The 17,072-nt window shown below is 53.2% G+C and overlaps 1 protein-coding gene across 1 annotated transcript; it reads right to left on the bottom strand.

Moving 5' to 3' along the window:
• Positions 1–1,384: 1,384 nt before the first annotated feature.
• Positions 1,385–15,832, bottom strand: ITGA2B (integrin subunit alpha 2b). The gene is made up of 30 exons (XM_072747032.1): positions 15,374–15,832; positions 13,497–13,618; positions 13,312–13,409; positions 13,042–13,207; positions 12,712–12,761; positions 12,587–12,632; positions 12,365–12,493; positions 12,008–12,055; positions 11,805–11,848; positions 11,614–11,667; positions 11,418–11,470; positions 11,020–11,231; positions 8,364–8,546; positions 7,871–7,916; positions 7,665–7,769; positions 7,527–7,582; positions 7,282–7,433; positions 7,012–7,137; positions 6,449–6,516; positions 6,180–6,327; positions 5,257–5,349; positions 4,906–4,985; positions 4,502–4,582; positions 4,283–4,379; positions 4,030–4,182; positions 3,780–3,905; positions 3,185–3,298; positions 2,867–2,968; positions 2,553–2,669; positions 1,385–1,657 (listed from the first exon to the last, which is right to left on the bottom strand). Exons 1-30 carry the CDS (start codon positions 15,706–15,708, stop codon positions 1,604–1,606), a joined length of 3,258 nt encoding a protein of 1,085 aa, XP_072603133.1. The 5' UTR covers positions 15,709–15,832; the 3' UTR covers positions 1,385–1,603.
• Positions 15,833–17,072: the final 1,240 nt, after the last annotated feature.

The following is a 17,072-nucleotide window of genomic DNA, read 5'->3' as shown; positions in this document are numbered from 1 at the left end:
ACCAGTGGCCTCCCCCAACACTTAGCTTCTAGTCCAAAGTCCTCCCCATGGCCAAAAGGCGCTAACTGCTTGCCCCCACTTCTGACCTCATCTGGATCCTGTGCCTGACTCCAGACCATGGGCCTCCTTGCTTTTACTTAAACACATCAAGCCTGCTCCAGGGCCTTTGCACTGGCTGCTCTTTCTGTCCAGAACACTTTATTTCTGAGCAGCCACCTGGCTCATTCATCCATCTCTCTGCTCACCTCATTAGAGGCCTTCCCTGACGGCTCTATCTCTCCCACGCAATTCTCCCACAATCTCCTGACTTTTATTTTTACTCCCAGCACCGACCACCACTGACCATATGTTTATTTACTTGTTTACTTTTTAACTCCTGATTGAATGTAAGTTCCACAAGGGCAGGTACTTTGCCTTCTTCACTGCTCCATCTCAGGACACGGATGGTACCGGGCACATGGGAGGTGCTCAATAAATATTTACTGAACCCATGAAGCAACACATTTCTCAGGACTCCAGGAGGACCCCCACCTTCTATCCTGGGATTCCAGTCTTGGCGGGCAGAGGGAGAGTTGTCTTCCGCTCCTAGCTGTCCTGTGAGCTCTCTGCCTGGAGCCCTCCTTCCTAACTGGAGAGCTTTCTCCTTGTTGGGGAAGAAGGGTAAGCTGGGCAGCAATGCCTGCTGTACTCTCCCTGGTGCAGTGCTGCTTTCCTCAGCCTGAGGGCTTAGTCAACCTCCCTTTGCCCCCTCCTCACTCTGAACACAGCTATAAAGGCTTTTTTTTTCCCTTCAAATGGGAGTGAGGAGGGATGCTTGGGTGGCTCAGTGGTTTAGCACCTGCCTTCAGCCCAGGGTGTGATCCTGGAGTCCTGGGATCGAGTCCTGCATTGGGCTCCCTGCATGGAGCCTGCTTCTCCCTCTGCCTGTGTCTCTGCCTCTCTCTCTCTCTCTCTCTCTCTCTGTCATAAATAAATAAATAAATAAATAAATAAATAAATAAATAAATAAATAAAAATGGGAGTGGGGAGAGCTGGTTATGTTCCTGAATCCCAGGTCAACTTGAGGCTTATCCCTTCGAAATCATGATAACAAAACAAAACAAAAATACTTAAAGCTGTCCACCAGTGACCAGCCTGCCTTCCATAATGCTTCCAACCTCCAGATACCCCATCCCCCTCTTGTCTCACCTGGAGGCCTGCTACCCTTTCTCCTCTGTTCTACCCTCACTCTCTACTCCCAGACACTCTCCAAAAACAGTCATTTGCAACATTTGCCTGGCAGAGACACCCTCTGCCCACACTTCCAGCAGCCCCAGACCCTCACTCTGAACATCACCTGTCCCTGGTCCCTTTCTCTTCCCTGACCCAAGAGGAGACAGCATGCTGGGGGTCCCAGAGATGCAGGGGTTGGGACTCAGTCTCTTTATTTGGCAGCAGGGAAAGGAGTGGCCAGCTCTGGGGGGTGAGGTAGAGGGGAGTATCAGGAGGCCTCCATGGCACAGCTCCAACCGTGGGTGAGCAGAGCTGGGGGGCGCACACTGAAGAAAGGGCAGAGCAGGCAGGTCCCCAGCCTTCCTCCTAGGACAGAGCGTGGGCTGCTCCATCACTCCTCTTCCTCTTCTTCTAGCGGTGGCCGGTTGCGCTTGAAGAAGCCTCCCTGCAGGTGCACAGAGGCCGGAAACAGGATATAAAGATGATCAGTTGAAGAAGTATGCTAGAAAGTGGCCAGTTATGAGGTCTTCTCCCTGTACCAGCACAGAATCAGATCCCACTGCGTGCACAAAGGGAGGCCTTCCTCATTCCGAGATAATTCAGGGAACAAGTTACTTTTTAAAAAATTTGGTATTTTTCTTCTGAATTTTTAAAAAATTTATTTATTTATTTGAGAGGGAGAGAGCAAGCACAAGCAGGGGAGGCAGGCACAGGGAAAGGAGGAGGGAGCAGACTCCCCGATGAGCGGGGAACCTGATGTGGGGCTTGATCCCAGGACCCTGAGATCATGACCTGAGCTGAAGGCGGATGCTTCAACGACTGAGCCACCCAGGTGCCCCTCCCTTGAATTTTTCTTAAATATTGGCCATTATGTCTCTATGTGACTTAAGTACAAAATGATATGTATTTGATGACTCTAAGCCTAATGCATGATTTTCCTTAAAAGCACCATGATTTCCCAGGGCTGGAGCACCTGACCGAGTTTGAGAATAGCTCCCCTGGTGCAAAGGAGGGATGACCCAGCAGGGGTCTGGATCGTACGGGTCTCCCACCTCATTCAGGGAGAAGGACAGAGTCAGGAGTTGAGGTCCGTTCTCATCAGCAGCCAGGACTCCCTCCCCGTGACTCTTTCTCTCAGTAGGGAACAGGTTGAAAGGCCTTAGGATTTATGCCACCTCTCCCAGGGGTCTGTGCCCTGGAAGACGTCTTCTGGAGAATGATACTCTAATAGTGGAGATGTGAATGGGCTCTGGGTCACCATCTCTCTCTGCCTCCCTGTGAAGTAGGGCAGGGCCAAGCCTGTGCCCACCTGGGGACCCCACCATCCCTTCATGCCTCACCTTCCACATGGCCAGGACCAGGAGCATGAGCAACAGCAGGCCTCCGAGTACGCCTACCAGCACCCACCAGATGGGAATGTCCCGCTCCTCCAAGGCACGAAGCAGGTGTGTCTGCACCTGAGGGCAAACCCACGTTTTCTCCATCACCTTGGCACCTGCCTCTCTCATAGACTCAAACTTGTGGGCTGAGGACAGCCAACCAAGCCACTTACCCGCGCCACCCCTCAGACTCCCAGGGTGTCCCTCCCCCATCCTTGGGAAGGCAGTGTGTCCTGGAGAACGCCTCTCCTCTGCCACCACCGCTCCATACTCACCAGAGTTTCCCCACTGGGCAGGCTGAGGGAGGGCACAGCGTAGGGAAGGGAGGAGACGTTGAACCAAGCTTGCGATTGCAGCCTGAACTGATCCAGCGGCCTCTGAATGGGGTGGGAGTGAAAGCCCTTTACACAGGCCTCTTGGTTGCAGGAATACCCCCCAGCCTCCCTGCTGTGAGTCCTGCCCCCTGGCCTCATTCTGTCCCCTCAAAAGTCAGCCTTGTCCTCACTTCCCTCTTCACCCTGTGGCCCCATCTCTCCGGGGAGCAAGCTTGGCCCCCACCCCCAGAAAGCCCCACCCACCGGCAGCCCATTCACCTGCTGGAGGCTGGGCAGCTGCAGGAAAGCTAGCACCTTGACCATGGCTCGCTGCCCTCGCGCCATCTCCTGCAGCTCGCACTGCACCACTGTATGCGGCCCCGACTTGCAGCTCTAAGGGGATACGTCACTGGTCCCCAGGCCCTCTGACTCCTCACCCCTCATCACCCCAAGGACCCAGCAACAGAAAGGGGTTAGGGGGCAGGAAGCTTGGGCCTCCCTCTCAGGAAGGGCCTCAGATTCAAACTTCCGACATTATCTCTAAATGAGTCTGCTCACACGGTCCCAGAGATGCAGGGAAAGGGCAGGAAGAAGGGTGCCATCCCACAGTGTTCAACACTCAGAATTTTTGTAACTCTGCTTTGACATTTCTTCTTTGTCTTTAAGGTACTGGGAACCTTTGAAGATTCAAGTACCCCCACCAGGCCCCAGACACAAGACCAGCCCCACCCTGCATATTCACCTAGAGTACTCCGGGGGACCAAGGTGGCCCACCCACGGCCCACATCACACTGACAGCCCCTCTCCCTGCCTCCCAGAGCCTCTGTCCCCTGTCCCAAGGAGGCCTCAGCTGGAGACCACAGAGTCTGCTCACCAGGAGAACTGGATCCTGAAGCCCAGAGGGCTGGCTGGACCCTGGCAGGGAAGCCTGCCTGCGCTCCCGCTTGTGATACCCCGGGGAAGTGGGGGATGGGCTGGGGGTAGGCTGCCTCCAGTCCAGCTGGGGAGGCAAAGAAGCAGTCAGTCCCAGGCGCCGCTCACCTCCCCACCCACCCTGCTGGAGGGACCCTGGTTGATGGGCTGGGGGCCTCACCCACAACTCTTTCTTCCATTCAGCCTCTCACCTTGAAGGGGTTAATAGAGGGCTGGGGGAAGCACTGAAGTCCCCCCTCAGGTTGTATGTCCAGGATGTAGAGCAGATCAGAAGGCTGGGACTCCCCAGGAAAGCAGAGGTGGAGGTGGAGGCCACTTACGGTACCAGGGCCATTGTTGTGAAGCTGGCAGGTGGCGGCGGCAGGATGTTAGGTGGCTCAGCACCCATGCTTAGCTCCTGGGTCCCTCCCCACCCTGGCCTGAGCCCCAGGAGGTCCTTCGCACCTCGTAGGTGTGTTCCACTTTGGGGCCCCAGCTCTCAGAGCTGTTCTCCCTGTTGTCTTCTTCTGCCACCACCACCAGGGAGGCTGGAAAGGAGTTCCTGCAGGGGCCCGAATCCCTCAGGGTGAGCTCTATCACCTGACTTGCCTGTAGGGGTTCCCCCAAGGCCCTCTGAACCTTAGGGTTGTGCCTGCCACCTCCCTGATCTACCCCAGGTCTCACCCTCTTAGCTCCACATGGGCCTCTGCCCGCACTGGCACATCCAGCAGCACAGCCTCACTGTTCGGATTCTGGCTGTTTTTGCTAGAGGGGAGGGGATAAGGAGGAGCAGGTCAGGGACCCAGCCCAGTGAACGGCAGAACTCTCTAGGGGTAGGGCCAGAGTTTAAGAGTGCTCAGGAAGTGCTAACTCCACAAACGGCATGCCACACTGAAGTTAGACCTGGGATAGACCTTCTTCTAGGGCTCCAAGACTCAGAAACAAGGCTTTGGGGGAAGAAAGGGAACAGGGAAGTCTGAAGAGTGGGCATCCCAGAAGACCCTTCTGGAAGGAGGGCATCTGAGGGTGTCTGCAGCAGGATCAGCTAGGGGAAGGGTGGTGGCTAGGAATGTTTCCCAGTCTAGTACCTTCTGATTTGCAGCCAGAAGGACACATGTTCCCCAGCCTCTTCCAGGTTCTCCACACTCACCAACATGGTGATTCCTATCTGAGAGATGGGGTGGGGGGCAAAGTCACGGCCCAGATGCCCACTCTGGGCAGCCCTGTCCTGCATGTGACCTCTGGTTCCCATCCTCCACGTCCCCATCATTACCTCAGAAGCCCACTGAGAGAGGGAAAGCCACTCACTCAAGAACACAGGGAGTGTGAGGACCAGAATTTCAGCCCAGAGCTATAGGACTCCAAGCCTGACCCCTAAAACTTGGCTGTGTATGAGTCCCTGGTGGAGTGGACCCAGCACCCATGCCTTGGGGTCTCACCCGGGCGTTCCTCTTCATGGGGTTACCCAGCTCACACAGCACTATCTTGGTCTCATTCTCCTTCTTCTGGTTACAAATGAGTCTCTCAAAGCCCTTCAGGGAGACAGTTTCAAGAAAGAAGATGGTTGGTTTGGTACCTGGGTGGCTCAGTCAATTGGGCATCTGCCTTTGGCTCAGGTCATGATCCAGGGGTCCTGGGATCGAGCCCCACATCAGGCTTCCTGCTCAGGCGGAAGTCTGTTTCTCCCTCTCCCTCTGCCTCTCTCTCCACTCGTGATCTCTCTCTTTCTCAAATAAATAAATAAATAAATAAATAAATAAATAAATAAAATCTTAAAAAGAAAAAAGATGGTTGGAGTATCCCATATATATGTAAGATCCCTTGGAAAGCCTGGAAGAGACTTGTGGGCCAGGGTCGAGAGGGACGCTTCTTAGGATGGGAGATTGAGGGACGTCACATTCTCCTTTATGTATCTCTAGAGCACCTTATTATTTTCAATGACATTTTTGAAAATAAAAAACACAAAACATTACATAGAGCATGATCCCATTGTGATAAACTACTACTACTGTGATCAACAAAATAAAAAAGTAAATAATGCCCATGTAAGTGTCTGTCCATACTGAGAGAAAAGACCCAAAGGAAGTCCACCTTCCTTTCAAATGCTAACAGAGTTCCCATTAACACAGTCCTTCTAACACAAGTTCCTGCTGACATTAATTCCTGAGCCATTTTTGGTCTGGGCTTTATAATAGTCCTCGGATTTTATGCTATTAGTAAGTACTCCTTTTCCAAATAAAAAAAAAAGATCACAGTTTTTACTACAATGTGGAAGAAAAGTGGGGGCTCTCAGGTGGAAAATGAGAGCCAATGCTCTTGCACCTCCCAGGTCCACGGTAATGCCCCCAAAGTGAAGCGTCACCTCAATGTTGCTGACGGCCCGCATGTAGTGGGCACCTGGGGGCAGGTGCACAGCTAGCTCTGCTTCGTAGGCCCCCTCGCCCTCATTGGCCGCCTCCATCTGCAGCTCCAGTACATTATCAGCTCCAATGAGGAGTGGGGAGCCCATCCTATGGGGAGAAAGGAGTGAAGCAGAGAAGGCTGGATCCAGGCCCAGGGTCTGGGAAGGGGGCGAGGACAGAGTATCAGGCCCCAGGGGGCGAAGGGGTGTCATGGGGCAAATGGCCTCACACGATGGCGGTGAGCTGGAGCTGGGGCACACACAGGTCATCTTCCCCACAGTCTAGGATGATGCGAGTCTAGAAGAGGCAAATCAAGGTGTGTGGTGAGTTGGGGACATGTGAATTTTGGGGGTCACATCAGGACTTACGGAACTTCTAACGAAGTTCTTTTTTTTTTTTTATTTATGATAGTCTCTCACACACACACACACACACACACACACACACACACACACACACAGAGTCTAACGAAGTTCTGAGACTGAAAAGGAGTTTGGGGCTGACATCATGGCTTTGGGATTTGCATCAGGGTTTGGGATCATGTTATGATGGTGACATCAGGGTTTATAGGCTTGTCAGAGTTTAGAAGTAACATCCACAACACATGGGACTTGTATCAGGATTGAGAGAATTTTGAGATTTGGGGGTTTTCATTAGGGTTTAGAGTGACATCAGAGATGAGAGGTGATATCAAGGTTTGGGGATTCGCCTTACTGACTTGGACACTAACCCTAAACCTGACTTTCTGGCAGGGGTCCCGCACCTCTTTTGCCTGTTCCTGCCCACCCCCACCTGCTCCTGGACATGGGTGTCTCCATGCAGCACGATGGCAGGGGCTACTCCATCCTTCCTGGGCTGTAGCGACACATTCAAGCTAAGTACAATGGGGCTCAGCTTGTCCCGGAAGTCGGCCTCATCCTAGGGAGGGGACAAAAGTCGGACCACACACCTGCCATACATGTCCCACTGGCCACCCCCCGACCCACAGCACCCAGCTCATGCCCAAGGGCTGGATAAACAGGCCTGCACACCCAACCCTTCCCATCCCCAGCCTGGGTGTACTCGGAGGAAGGCGGTGGTGGTGTGGCAGATGGGGCTGTGCCTCCCGCCCAGGTCCAGATGCAGGGTGCTGCTCGCCAGCTGAGAATTTAGCAGTAACACCCTCCGGCCCTGGCGGGGCTTTTGCCGGTCCAGCTGCAGCTCGGCATTTAGGGCTGGCAGGGCAAACAAGAAGGGTCAGGGTCTCTGTGGCCAGTTTCCAGATGAGCTCAGACCCAACTCCCTTCTGTCCCCACAACGACACTCACGCAGCTGCTGAGGAATGTTGTGCCCAGTGGCTCCCACACACATCTGTATGTTAAAGCTGCAAATATATGAGTTGAGCTCAGGGGTAGGGCCCTTCAAGATCCCAAATCTTGCCAGGCCTGTGCCCCCTGTCTCCTCACCAGCTCACTGGTGTCTTGGTCTGAGGCAGGATACAGTTCTTCACAGCAGGATTCAGTGAATCTTGTACCAGCAGCTGGACTTTGGCCACCACCACTGGCTGAGCTCTGGTGGGACAGGGTGAGGCTTGATGTTGTGGGTCCTCCTGGCCCAGGATCCTCTGATGGTGGGGACACTCCCTCACCATGCCCCTGGAGCCAGCGCTCACCTGTACACAGCCACTTTGCTGGCCCCATAAGCTCCTACCAGTAGGTCTAAAGATATTGGAGAGGTCAGAATCAGCAGTTAGAGGAGGCAGTATATCCTTATCTCATCTTTCCCGGGGTTTCCCACACTATTTGCCCCACTGGAGTTTTTTTTTTTTAAGATTTTATTTATTTATTCATGAGAGAGAGAGAGAGAGAGGCAGAGAGAGAGGCAGAAACACAGGCGGAGGAAGAAGCAGGCTCCATGCAGGGAGTCTGACATGGGACTCTATCTCAAGTCTCCAGGATCACACCTTGGGCTTCAGCGGCGCTAAACTGCTGAGCCACCTGGGCAGCCCGCCCCACTGGAGTTTTGACCTGGCCTCCCCTGGCCTCCCCTGACCTCCCAGAAGGATCAGAACACTCAGCGGGGCATAGACCTCTGACTGTGTCTTTCATTATCTCCATCTAATCCCGAAAGCCCCACTTGGCTAGCTGGAGGCATTCTAGGGCCACCTGGGTATCCATTGTCATCGATGTCTGTGGCACCTCGCAGGGAGAAGCCGAAGCCAGAGCCTGCTGGGAAGGGGCTGTCCAGGATCTGGGAGGGGCGTGAGCTGAGCCCCTCACTCTGACCTAGGTACACCAGCACTTGGCCCAGACTACTGGGACCTCCGTAGGGGGCAGCCACTGCAACATCTGGAAGGAGCAACAGAAAGGGCTGTTTGCTATAATTTTCTCCAATTTTTGTTTGGTATCCAGGTGGCCCAGAGCTCCCACTCTGGCAGATCCCAGGGGACCAGCAGAGGGACTGGGTCAAGAAGGCAGCTGCCCTGCCCTCCAGGAGTTTACAACTGAGTACAAAAGAGACCGATCAAGTAGAGTTATTATAAAGACAGTAGCAGCCCTTGGTATCTACTGAGGAAAACATATTGACATAATTTTGTTTAATCCTGAAAATTAGGCATTATTATTCCCATTTTAGATGAAAAAACTGAGTCCCAGAAGGTTAAATAACCACGACCGATTAAGTAGTGGCCCCCTATTCCCCTACGGAACTTCACCCCATTTCTTTTTTCCTTTCTTTTTTTTTTTTTTAGACTGTATTTATTTGAGAGAGAGAGAGAATGGATGTGCGTTTGTGAGTGGGGAGGAGCAGAGGGAGAGGGAGAGAGAGTCCCAAGCAAGCTCCACACCCAGCAGAGAGCCCAATTGGGGGCTTGATCCAGAGATCATGACCTGAGCCAAAATCAAGAGTCTGATGCTTAACTGAGCCATCTAGGTGTCTCTCTTCATCCTATTTAATCCTGAGGAGTTGTCATCACTAATAACTTTTAAGATCACTCTTGAAAATGCATTTGTTAATCATCATAAACTTATTAATTTGTAAGAGTTTTTTACATGTGACAGGAATTAAGATCTTTTATATATAGGTTATAACTGTCTTTCCTTTGTCTTCTGATTTTGTTTTCTATGTACTTTTTTCCTTTTAAAAATCTATTGAGGGGCACTTGGGTGGCTCCATCAGTTAAGCATTGGCCTTTGGCTCAGGTCATGATCCCAGGGCCCTGGGATTGAGCCCTGTATTGGGCTCTCTGCTCATGGGGAAACTGCTTCTCCCTCTCCCTCTGTTTGCTGCTCTGTCTACTTGTGCTCTGTCAAATAAATAAAATTTTAAGAAAAATCTATTGATTTTTCTGACTGAGTTACACAGAATTCATCCAAATAAGTCTACCCTGACCAGTCTTGTCCCCAGACTCTGGGCCTCCCCTCTCTTGGTCTTTGGCATCTTGATCTCTTCACTTATTTCTGACCATTCGATCACCCTGGTCATATTCTCTGCCATCTTACCCCATTGCCAGTCCTCAGCAAGCCTGGCCAGACCTCAGCAGATTGGGCCTCAGGGACTCCTGACCATCCATCTGTGCTAGGGAACCAGGTGCTTCCCAGCCATCCTGGGGGAGTTCTGCTCGGCCCCCTCTCCCACTCTGCTCAGCACTTATTTCCAACTTTCTTCATTCTGTCAAGCTCCCAGCCCCCTACTTCCTTCACAAAGAGAAGTAGCCCAACTGTTGTGCTATAAATCTGAACTCACTTTCCCCAACTCCTTTACCCTAAATATCCCAGCCCCGCCTACCCCTCAGAGCATCACAGGTACCTTCCTTGGTAACCACCCCCCCCCCCCCCCCCGCAGGATCATTTTCTCCACATTCGACCTACTCCATATGCTTTGAAATTAGAATAACCTTCCCTTGGCCCTCATCTCCTTTCAGGAATCATCTTTTCTTTCTTCTTTCACAAACTGGTTGAAAGACATGTCTACACTCACTGCCTCCAATTCTTCACTTCCATTCATACCTTGCCCCATGGCATCCTGACTTCTGTCCTTACCCAGCCCTGAATCAGTGTCACTGTCACCAATAATCTCCTTCTTGCTAAAGCCCATGGATACTTCTCCAGCCTCATCTAATTATGCCTTTCAGCAGCATCTGGCGCCACTGACCCCTTTCCTCCTGCTCAGAGCACTCTTTTCCTTTTAGTTCTGGGCCATCAGATCTCCTGGTTTCCCTCCTACTTCTCTGGACACTCCTGTCTCCCTTCCAGACTCACTTCCTTTGAGGGTCCGCTAAATGCTCTTGCTCCCCAGGGTTTTATCCTTTGCCTCTTCTCATTTCACAGGTGCAGGGATCTCATCCACCCTTCCCAAGCGCCTATCTGGTGAGAATGGGGAAGGCACACGCCTTCTCTGGCCGTGGGTTTGATGCTCCCCAGGCCCTCAAGGTCAAACAGGCCCAGAGCTGAACTGCTGATCCCCACCGCCCACCATCCCCACCCCCACCCAGACCTTGGGTCTGAGCTCCAGGCCGTGAAGGCATCAACACTATCCCTTCCAACTCCTCTCTCTAACTCCACATCCACCCACTCACCCATCAAGTCCTAATAGTCCAGCTACTAAATATCTGTGACATCACCCCCATCTCTAACTCCACTGACCACATTCACATCCAGGTGGTCACCATCTCTTGCCTGGACCAATGCAAACAAACTGGTCCCATTCAACTCTTCCAGAGAAAAGCCCTTCCCCGCTCTGGCTGCCCTCTGGTCAAATCGGCGGTCTTGGTTCTGGCTGTTAACCAGTCTGAAGCAAGTGGTGCTCCTCTCTGCCCCTTACCGTTGTAACCGTCCCGGTCGAGGTCGCCCAGAGATGCGATGGCGGAGCCGAATCGCCCATAGAGCTGTGTGCCAGTCAGCAGGAGGCTGGGGGCGCCCAGCGCCTGGTGACCTCGAGGCTGCAGGAACAAGTACACGCGCCCCACCTCGGCCAGCTTGCGGTCCGCGCGGCTCTCCATGAACAGTGGCGCGCCCACCAGCAAGTCTTGCCTCCTGCAGGCCGGATGGGCGGTGCCACGGGGTGGGTTTGGGAGATTAGCCCAAACTCACCGGCTCCATTCTCGCCCTCCCGCTCCCCTCGGTGGTTACGTGGGAGTGGGGGAGGAAAGGAGGCGACCCAGAGCAGGCAACTCCTCTGGTGATGGGGGACCCAAACGGGTAGGGATGGGGTGGCCTCACCCGTCTCCGTTGACATCAGTGACGGCTATCGAGTGTCCAAAATACGAAGCCATCTGCAGGAAGACGAAGCTTACTGAATCCCCGTCCCCCGCCCAGACAGGCACCCTCTCTTGCACATTGCCCCCCCAAACCCCGTGGAACATTCTAGGGCTCCAATTCCCCAGCGTCGGCCACCCCCGCCGGAACCGGCCTCCACCTGCTCTCCGTGCAGCCTGTGCAGCGTCTGGTGGTACTCGTTCAAAATTTCCACCTGCACGGACAAGCACAGGAGCGCGTCATTCCTGCTCCCCAGGACAGCCTTCCGTTCCGAGTGAGAAAGGGGCTCGTGAAGCTGAGGAGTGGGGTCGAAGGCTTGGGATGCCGAGTGGCGGGACAGGGGGCACTCACCGCTCCTAGGGTACAGCTCCAGGTCGGGGCACCGAGGACATACTCTGGGGAGAGCCGGACCCCAGTGAATGAGGTCCTTCGACCCTACCACTGACCCTCCCGCCCGCGATTCTGTAACCCAGGGGAGACTTTGGTGCAGGGCTTGGAGGTGCTCCTCCCGGGGCGGGGCTCCCCATCCTTTGTCCCCGAAATGGATTTCTTGCCTGTAGTGTTGAGATTCCCGTCGAACTCGCCCACAGCCACCGAGTACCCTGAAGAGACAGCACGAATTAATCTTTCTGGGAGGGCGAAGCAGCGAGAAGGCCATGGGCAAGGAAGAAGGGGGACCCAGAGACCACCCAGTCCAAACCCTGCATTGTGTAGATGGGAAAACAGGCCATCGAGAGGCCAAGGTCAGCCCGGGGCTACGCAGCTAATCCGGGGTGGGAAAGGCAAATGGGAGTTGGCGGTGGCGGGGAAGCCGAGGGACCAGAGGGTGGAGGCGCCTCAGGACCTGACCCGCGGGGTGGGCGGGGATTCTCAGAGGGCTGGGAGGCCTAGGAGGGAGGTGCCAGGGTTACCCCGGTAGCCGTCGTAGTACTCTGGCTTGCTGTAGTCGTAGGTGAAGCTCTGGAAGGGCACGTGCCACAACAGGGTGCCCGGGCGGTAACTCGAGATGATATTGTCAATAGACGCCTGCACCAGGAGACCTACGGCGCGAGGGACAGCGGGTGTGGGGGCCCAGACGCCTGCGGCCTCCGCAGGCCGAGAGAAGGGTGTGAAGTGTACAGATGGGCACGTACCTAAGAAAAAGTAGCCGCCGGGGGCCCCAAGCACCAGCTCTCCAGCCTGAAAGGGAAGCCCTGGAAGTGAGGGGGGGCCGTGTTTGGAAGCCCCCCCCCCCACGCCTCTAGTGCTCCCCACTCGCCTGAGTGACCGCAGAGCTGAAGCCCGCTTCGCAATAGCGCTTGTCTAGCTCTAGAGGAGGGAGGGGAGGGGTCAGCGAAGGGGCGGGGCGAGGATACCTTGGAGCCGGAGGCAGGGCCGGGGCGGGGCGGGGCGGGGCGGGGCCGGGGCGGGGCCATGGGGTAACCTACGGGCGCGGCCCCCAAGCGGAGCGAGGCGGGGTGGGACTAGGAGCTGGGCCAAGGGGAAATGCGGGACGGAAAGCCGGGGACTGGGCGGCTCCTGGGGAGGGGCTGTGGGCGGAGCTCAGTGGCCCTGAGTGGGCGGAAACAAAACAGGGAGCCGAACTCACTAAACGGATTTTTCACATAAACCGAGCTCATGGTGTTATCCCGACACGGCGAGTACTCCGCGCGGTGGCCGTTCCGGAGCTGAGCCACAAAGCAGCCACCTACGGGCGTCTTCTCGGCCTCCTCGGTCTTTTCTAGGGCGTTCCAGTGCTGCCAGGGGGCGCAGGCCTGGAGCAGGGCCAAAGGAGAGTGGGGAATCGGCGGGACTCGGGATCCCCGCCTACGTGTCCCTGCCCCCGACTGCTCTTTGCTCCCCGTTCCGTGGCGCCCACCACAATGTTGTCGTTCCAGCTGACGACCGACGCCCCCAGTCCTTGCCGGGACTTGAAGGTTTGGAAGGTGTGGGAGCCTATGCGTCGGGTCTCGTCATCTGGAGGGCATAAGAAGGGTGGGCGCTGAAGCCAGGCTGCCCGAGCTCCGGGTGGCCCCTCCTTTACCCTCCTTGCGCAGGACTCACTGAGGTCAAAGGGCAGCGACGTGCACTGGCCACCCTCGGCCCTCCAGGGGCACAGGAATACGCCGCCCGTCTCCTCCTGGCTGTGGCCCAGGGTCCGCGGGGCTCCTACCACGAAGGCCACTCTGCGTAGGAAAGCTGGGTGAGTGCGGCGCAGATGCCGAGGTAGCACCTGCCCTGGTGCCTGTGTTGAGAGCACTACCCGGAAGGGCTGTGTGCCTGGGAAGGCACTGGATCGTCTTCCCTCAAGGAGACATCACAGACCATGGAGGCCAATCTTTTCATTTTACTGTCAATGAAACCGTCTCCCAGTGGGGAAACCACGTGCCTAAAGTAATCTAGCCAGTTAACGGTAAAGCTGGTACTATATAACCTTTTGGTTTGATTTGAATATGAAGAGTTTGTATCCTTGCTGAAAAAGACCTCCTAAGCTCTGCACACCCTCCAATTCCATATCCTTCACTTCTGCGCCCCACACCAAAAGTCAGAGGTTTACATGCTTCCTAGAACTTAATACTGTTATCAGATGCTTTTCTAAGAGCTAGTTTTAATGGTGAAGGATTAGGGAAACTACTGGCCACCTCTAAAGTGGGATACTGATAACACCAAAGACTTTAGTAGATCTAGGTTCAAATCATAGCTCTACCATATATAAATTGGGAACAATACCAACCAATGTCAGAAGTAAATGAAATCAAGGTATGAGGGACATTTTTGCATGGTGCCAGCCAAGTAATGCTTAACAAGTACTAAAAAAAAAATGCTATAATTTTCTTTTAGCTTGCAGGATGTTTAAGTAATGCCTATGAGGCCAGTATTTAGAAAGAAAGGGAAAGAAGCAGGAGTGGGCAGAGAAAGGGGTCAAATGCAGATCCATACCCATTGACAGCCATGAGGCAACATCCTGGGAGCTCTGGAGCTAGAACTCTTCAGAACAGTCCCAAGTTGAGATGAGAACATCAGACCCTTACACCTCCCTCCACACTCCTCATTGATCAGTCATTGATTGTAGGTCGCATTGGAAAAGGGACTTGACTTTGGGGGAGGTGACTCTCTTCCTCCTATCTGACTCTAAGAGTCAGATAGTTGAAGGCTGTCTGCCATTCCCACTCCCCAGAGGTGGGCATCACAGCATCTACCACAATAAGTAGTGCAGGGTAGTTACAACAAAGAGAAGGAACCAGGATTCTAATCTCGGAAGTCTGATTTCGCAGCTGACTAATCCCAACCATTAATGCTCTATTGTTTCTTTTCAAATATCTGTAATTTTGATGGGGAAGAGGGACATGGAATACAACAGCAAGGTGGGGGCAGGTAGATAGTTTTGCAAGTAAATTTAAGACACATGCTCCTCTCTGTATTTTGAGAAAACAAAGATGGAATAGGTCATACAACTGACCCTTGAAGGAAAAAAGAAGGCATCAACTTTTATCTTCCCTTTGTTTTTCCTGTAGTTTTGGTGCTCACCTTTCCATGTGTGCCCCTCCCTGACACCTTTACTTGAGCTAGTTCCTGCCAGTATTCCTAAAAAGAACTGTCTGAATAGAGTCTGAATAGAGTCTGAATAGACTTCTTTTTTTTTTTAAATTTTTTTTTTTAATTTTTATTTATTTATGATAGTCACAGAGAGAGAGAGAGAGAGGCAGAGACACAGGCAGAGGGAGAAGCAGGCTCCATGCCCTGGGAGCCCGACGTGGGATTCGATCCGGGGTTGCCAGGATCGCGCCCTGGGCCAAAGGCAGGTGCCAAACCGCTGCGCCACCCAGGGATCCCTCTGAATAGACTTCTAAGTCACTTTGCTCAACCTCTATCACAAATGGGTTCACAGAAGTAGTGATAGTAACTCTCTCCCCAACACCCAAACTTCACCCCAGCCTTACCTCCCATGGTTGTCCTTGTAGAAGTCCAGTGAAAACCCAAAGTGGCTGCCATTGGGGCCTGTGTAGAAGGTGAGTTGCACTGGGTCCAAGTTCAAGGCCCAGGCTAGAGGGATGGCACCAGGTCCCAAGAACAGCTGCACCCACTCCAGAAGCCAGAGGGCATGAAGTGGACATACAACTCTGGCCATCTTCCTTCTCTCACAATCTCCTGGGCAGGAATGGGCTAGCTCCCTCCTCTTCCTTTCAGTCTCCACCACAGGAAGGCTTTTCTTATCAGACTGGAACTCACTTGCTGAGCAGTAGGCAGAGGAAAGGGCTACAGGCCCTGGAACCATATGGTTTCTTGGATTGCCAGGAAGAGGGTGAGGGCACCCTGGGGGGTGGATGCTAATAGCTGAAAGCCATGACTCCTCCCTTTTCCTGAGAGTAGTTTATCTCCAAGTCTTGTTGATTCTGCCTTTCAACTATGTCTCTTGAATCTTCACATTTCCACTAACACCAGGCTAGTCTAAGCCACCATTCCTTTCTGCTTGGGATAGCATAACCATGAACTATAATGGTGTGTACACGTCCACTCTAGTTGTTTTACAGCTCTTGCTCTCCATCTCATAGTGGTCTGCATTGCTGTGGCCCACTATGACTTGGTCAGAGGTGGAGGAAGGGGTGCTGTCCCCTGATAAGACCTGAAGCTGCTATATCCTTTTGGATAACTCACTTACCCACTTCCTCCTTCCAGGGCCTTGGTCAGCCATATTGGTGTAGCAGGTTTCTCCACTCTCCCTCCATCTCAGGCCAAGTCTTAGTGTGGTCACAGCAGTGCCGTTGGTGCTGGTGAAGGGGTGGTGAAGGGGAAAGGAGATGAGGATAGAGTTGAGTCCAGGGTCTTTAGGCTCACAGGTTCTGGGACTATACACCAGCTTCTTTGGTTGAAGGCAGACCCTCAGTCTTTCATAGGTGACAGAGCTCTTGTCCAATTAAGACTTAATTCTAGTGGGGTCACTGCCTAGGGGAAGCCTCCTTCAAGTCCTCAGGCTGGTATTCTGGGGTTGACACACATGGGCACAGCACCGATCATGCTGTTTTGTAATGGTCCATTCATGGACATGATTGTGTCCATGACTCCCTTGAGAGCCAGGTTCCTTTCTGTGGCCCCAGGACCTAGCCAAGAGCCCAACACTTAGTAGGTATTGCTGATAGACTGAATGGGAGCACGGAAACATGAAGTCACACAGTGGAAAGAGAAGTAGTTTTGCGCAGAAAGGCAAGGTAATTTTCTCTAGAGGACAGGAAGAAGAGTGACAAGTCTTATTGGCACTGCAGGTCTTCCTCCAAAAAGCAGTTTCACAGGAAGGAAATTCAAGAGATCTGCTCCAAGTAAAGGAAGACTGCCACATCCTCCTTCTGCTCTGTATTTTCTAACCAAACTTAACCATCATCGCATCCTGCCCAGCTATCCTGTGCCATTCAGGTTTCCTTTCAGCTCCTCTGTTCTCATAATTCAGCACACAGCTCAAAATCCTATCCTTTATTAGATTAGAAGCTCCTTGAACTTTAGTCTGGACTTTCTTCACTGCTGAATTCCCAGTGCTAAGCTTGTGGTGGGCATGCAATGATTTGCTAGCATAAATACTTAATTCTGTCCTATACTTACCTTCCACTCTCTCCTTGTCTTCAACCAAGTGGTATTACTGCTGCATAC

Source organism: Vulpes vulpes, chromosome 2, assembly GCF_048418805.1.
Source record: "Vulpes vulpes isolate BD-2025 chromosome 2, VulVul3, whole genome shotgun sequence".
In the NCBI taxonomy this organism is placed as follows: domain Eukaryota; kingdom Metazoa; phylum Chordata; class Mammalia; order Carnivora; family Canidae; genus Vulpes; species Vulpes vulpes.
The sequence above is the reverse complement of the archived record's forward strand: the minus strand, read 5'-3'. Positions and strand labels throughout refer to the sequence as shown.

What these genes read in the sequence shown, in the direction of transcription:
- ITGA2B (XM_072747032.1), bottom strand. Translation starts at nt 15,708, where the DNA reads ATGGTTCCAGGGCCTGTAGCCCTTTCCTCTGCCTACTGCTCAGCAAGT. An exon ending in GTCGCTGCCCTTTGACCTCA is followed by an intron (nt 13,410 to 13,496) that starts GTGAGTCCTGCG and finishes TATGCCCTCCAG; the next exon opens with ATGACGAGACCCGACGCATA. An exon ending in ACTGATGTCAACGGAGACGG is followed by an intron (nt 11,232 to 11,417) that starts GTGAGGCCACCC and finishes TCCGGCCTGCAG; the next exon opens with GAGGCAAGACTTGCTGGTGG.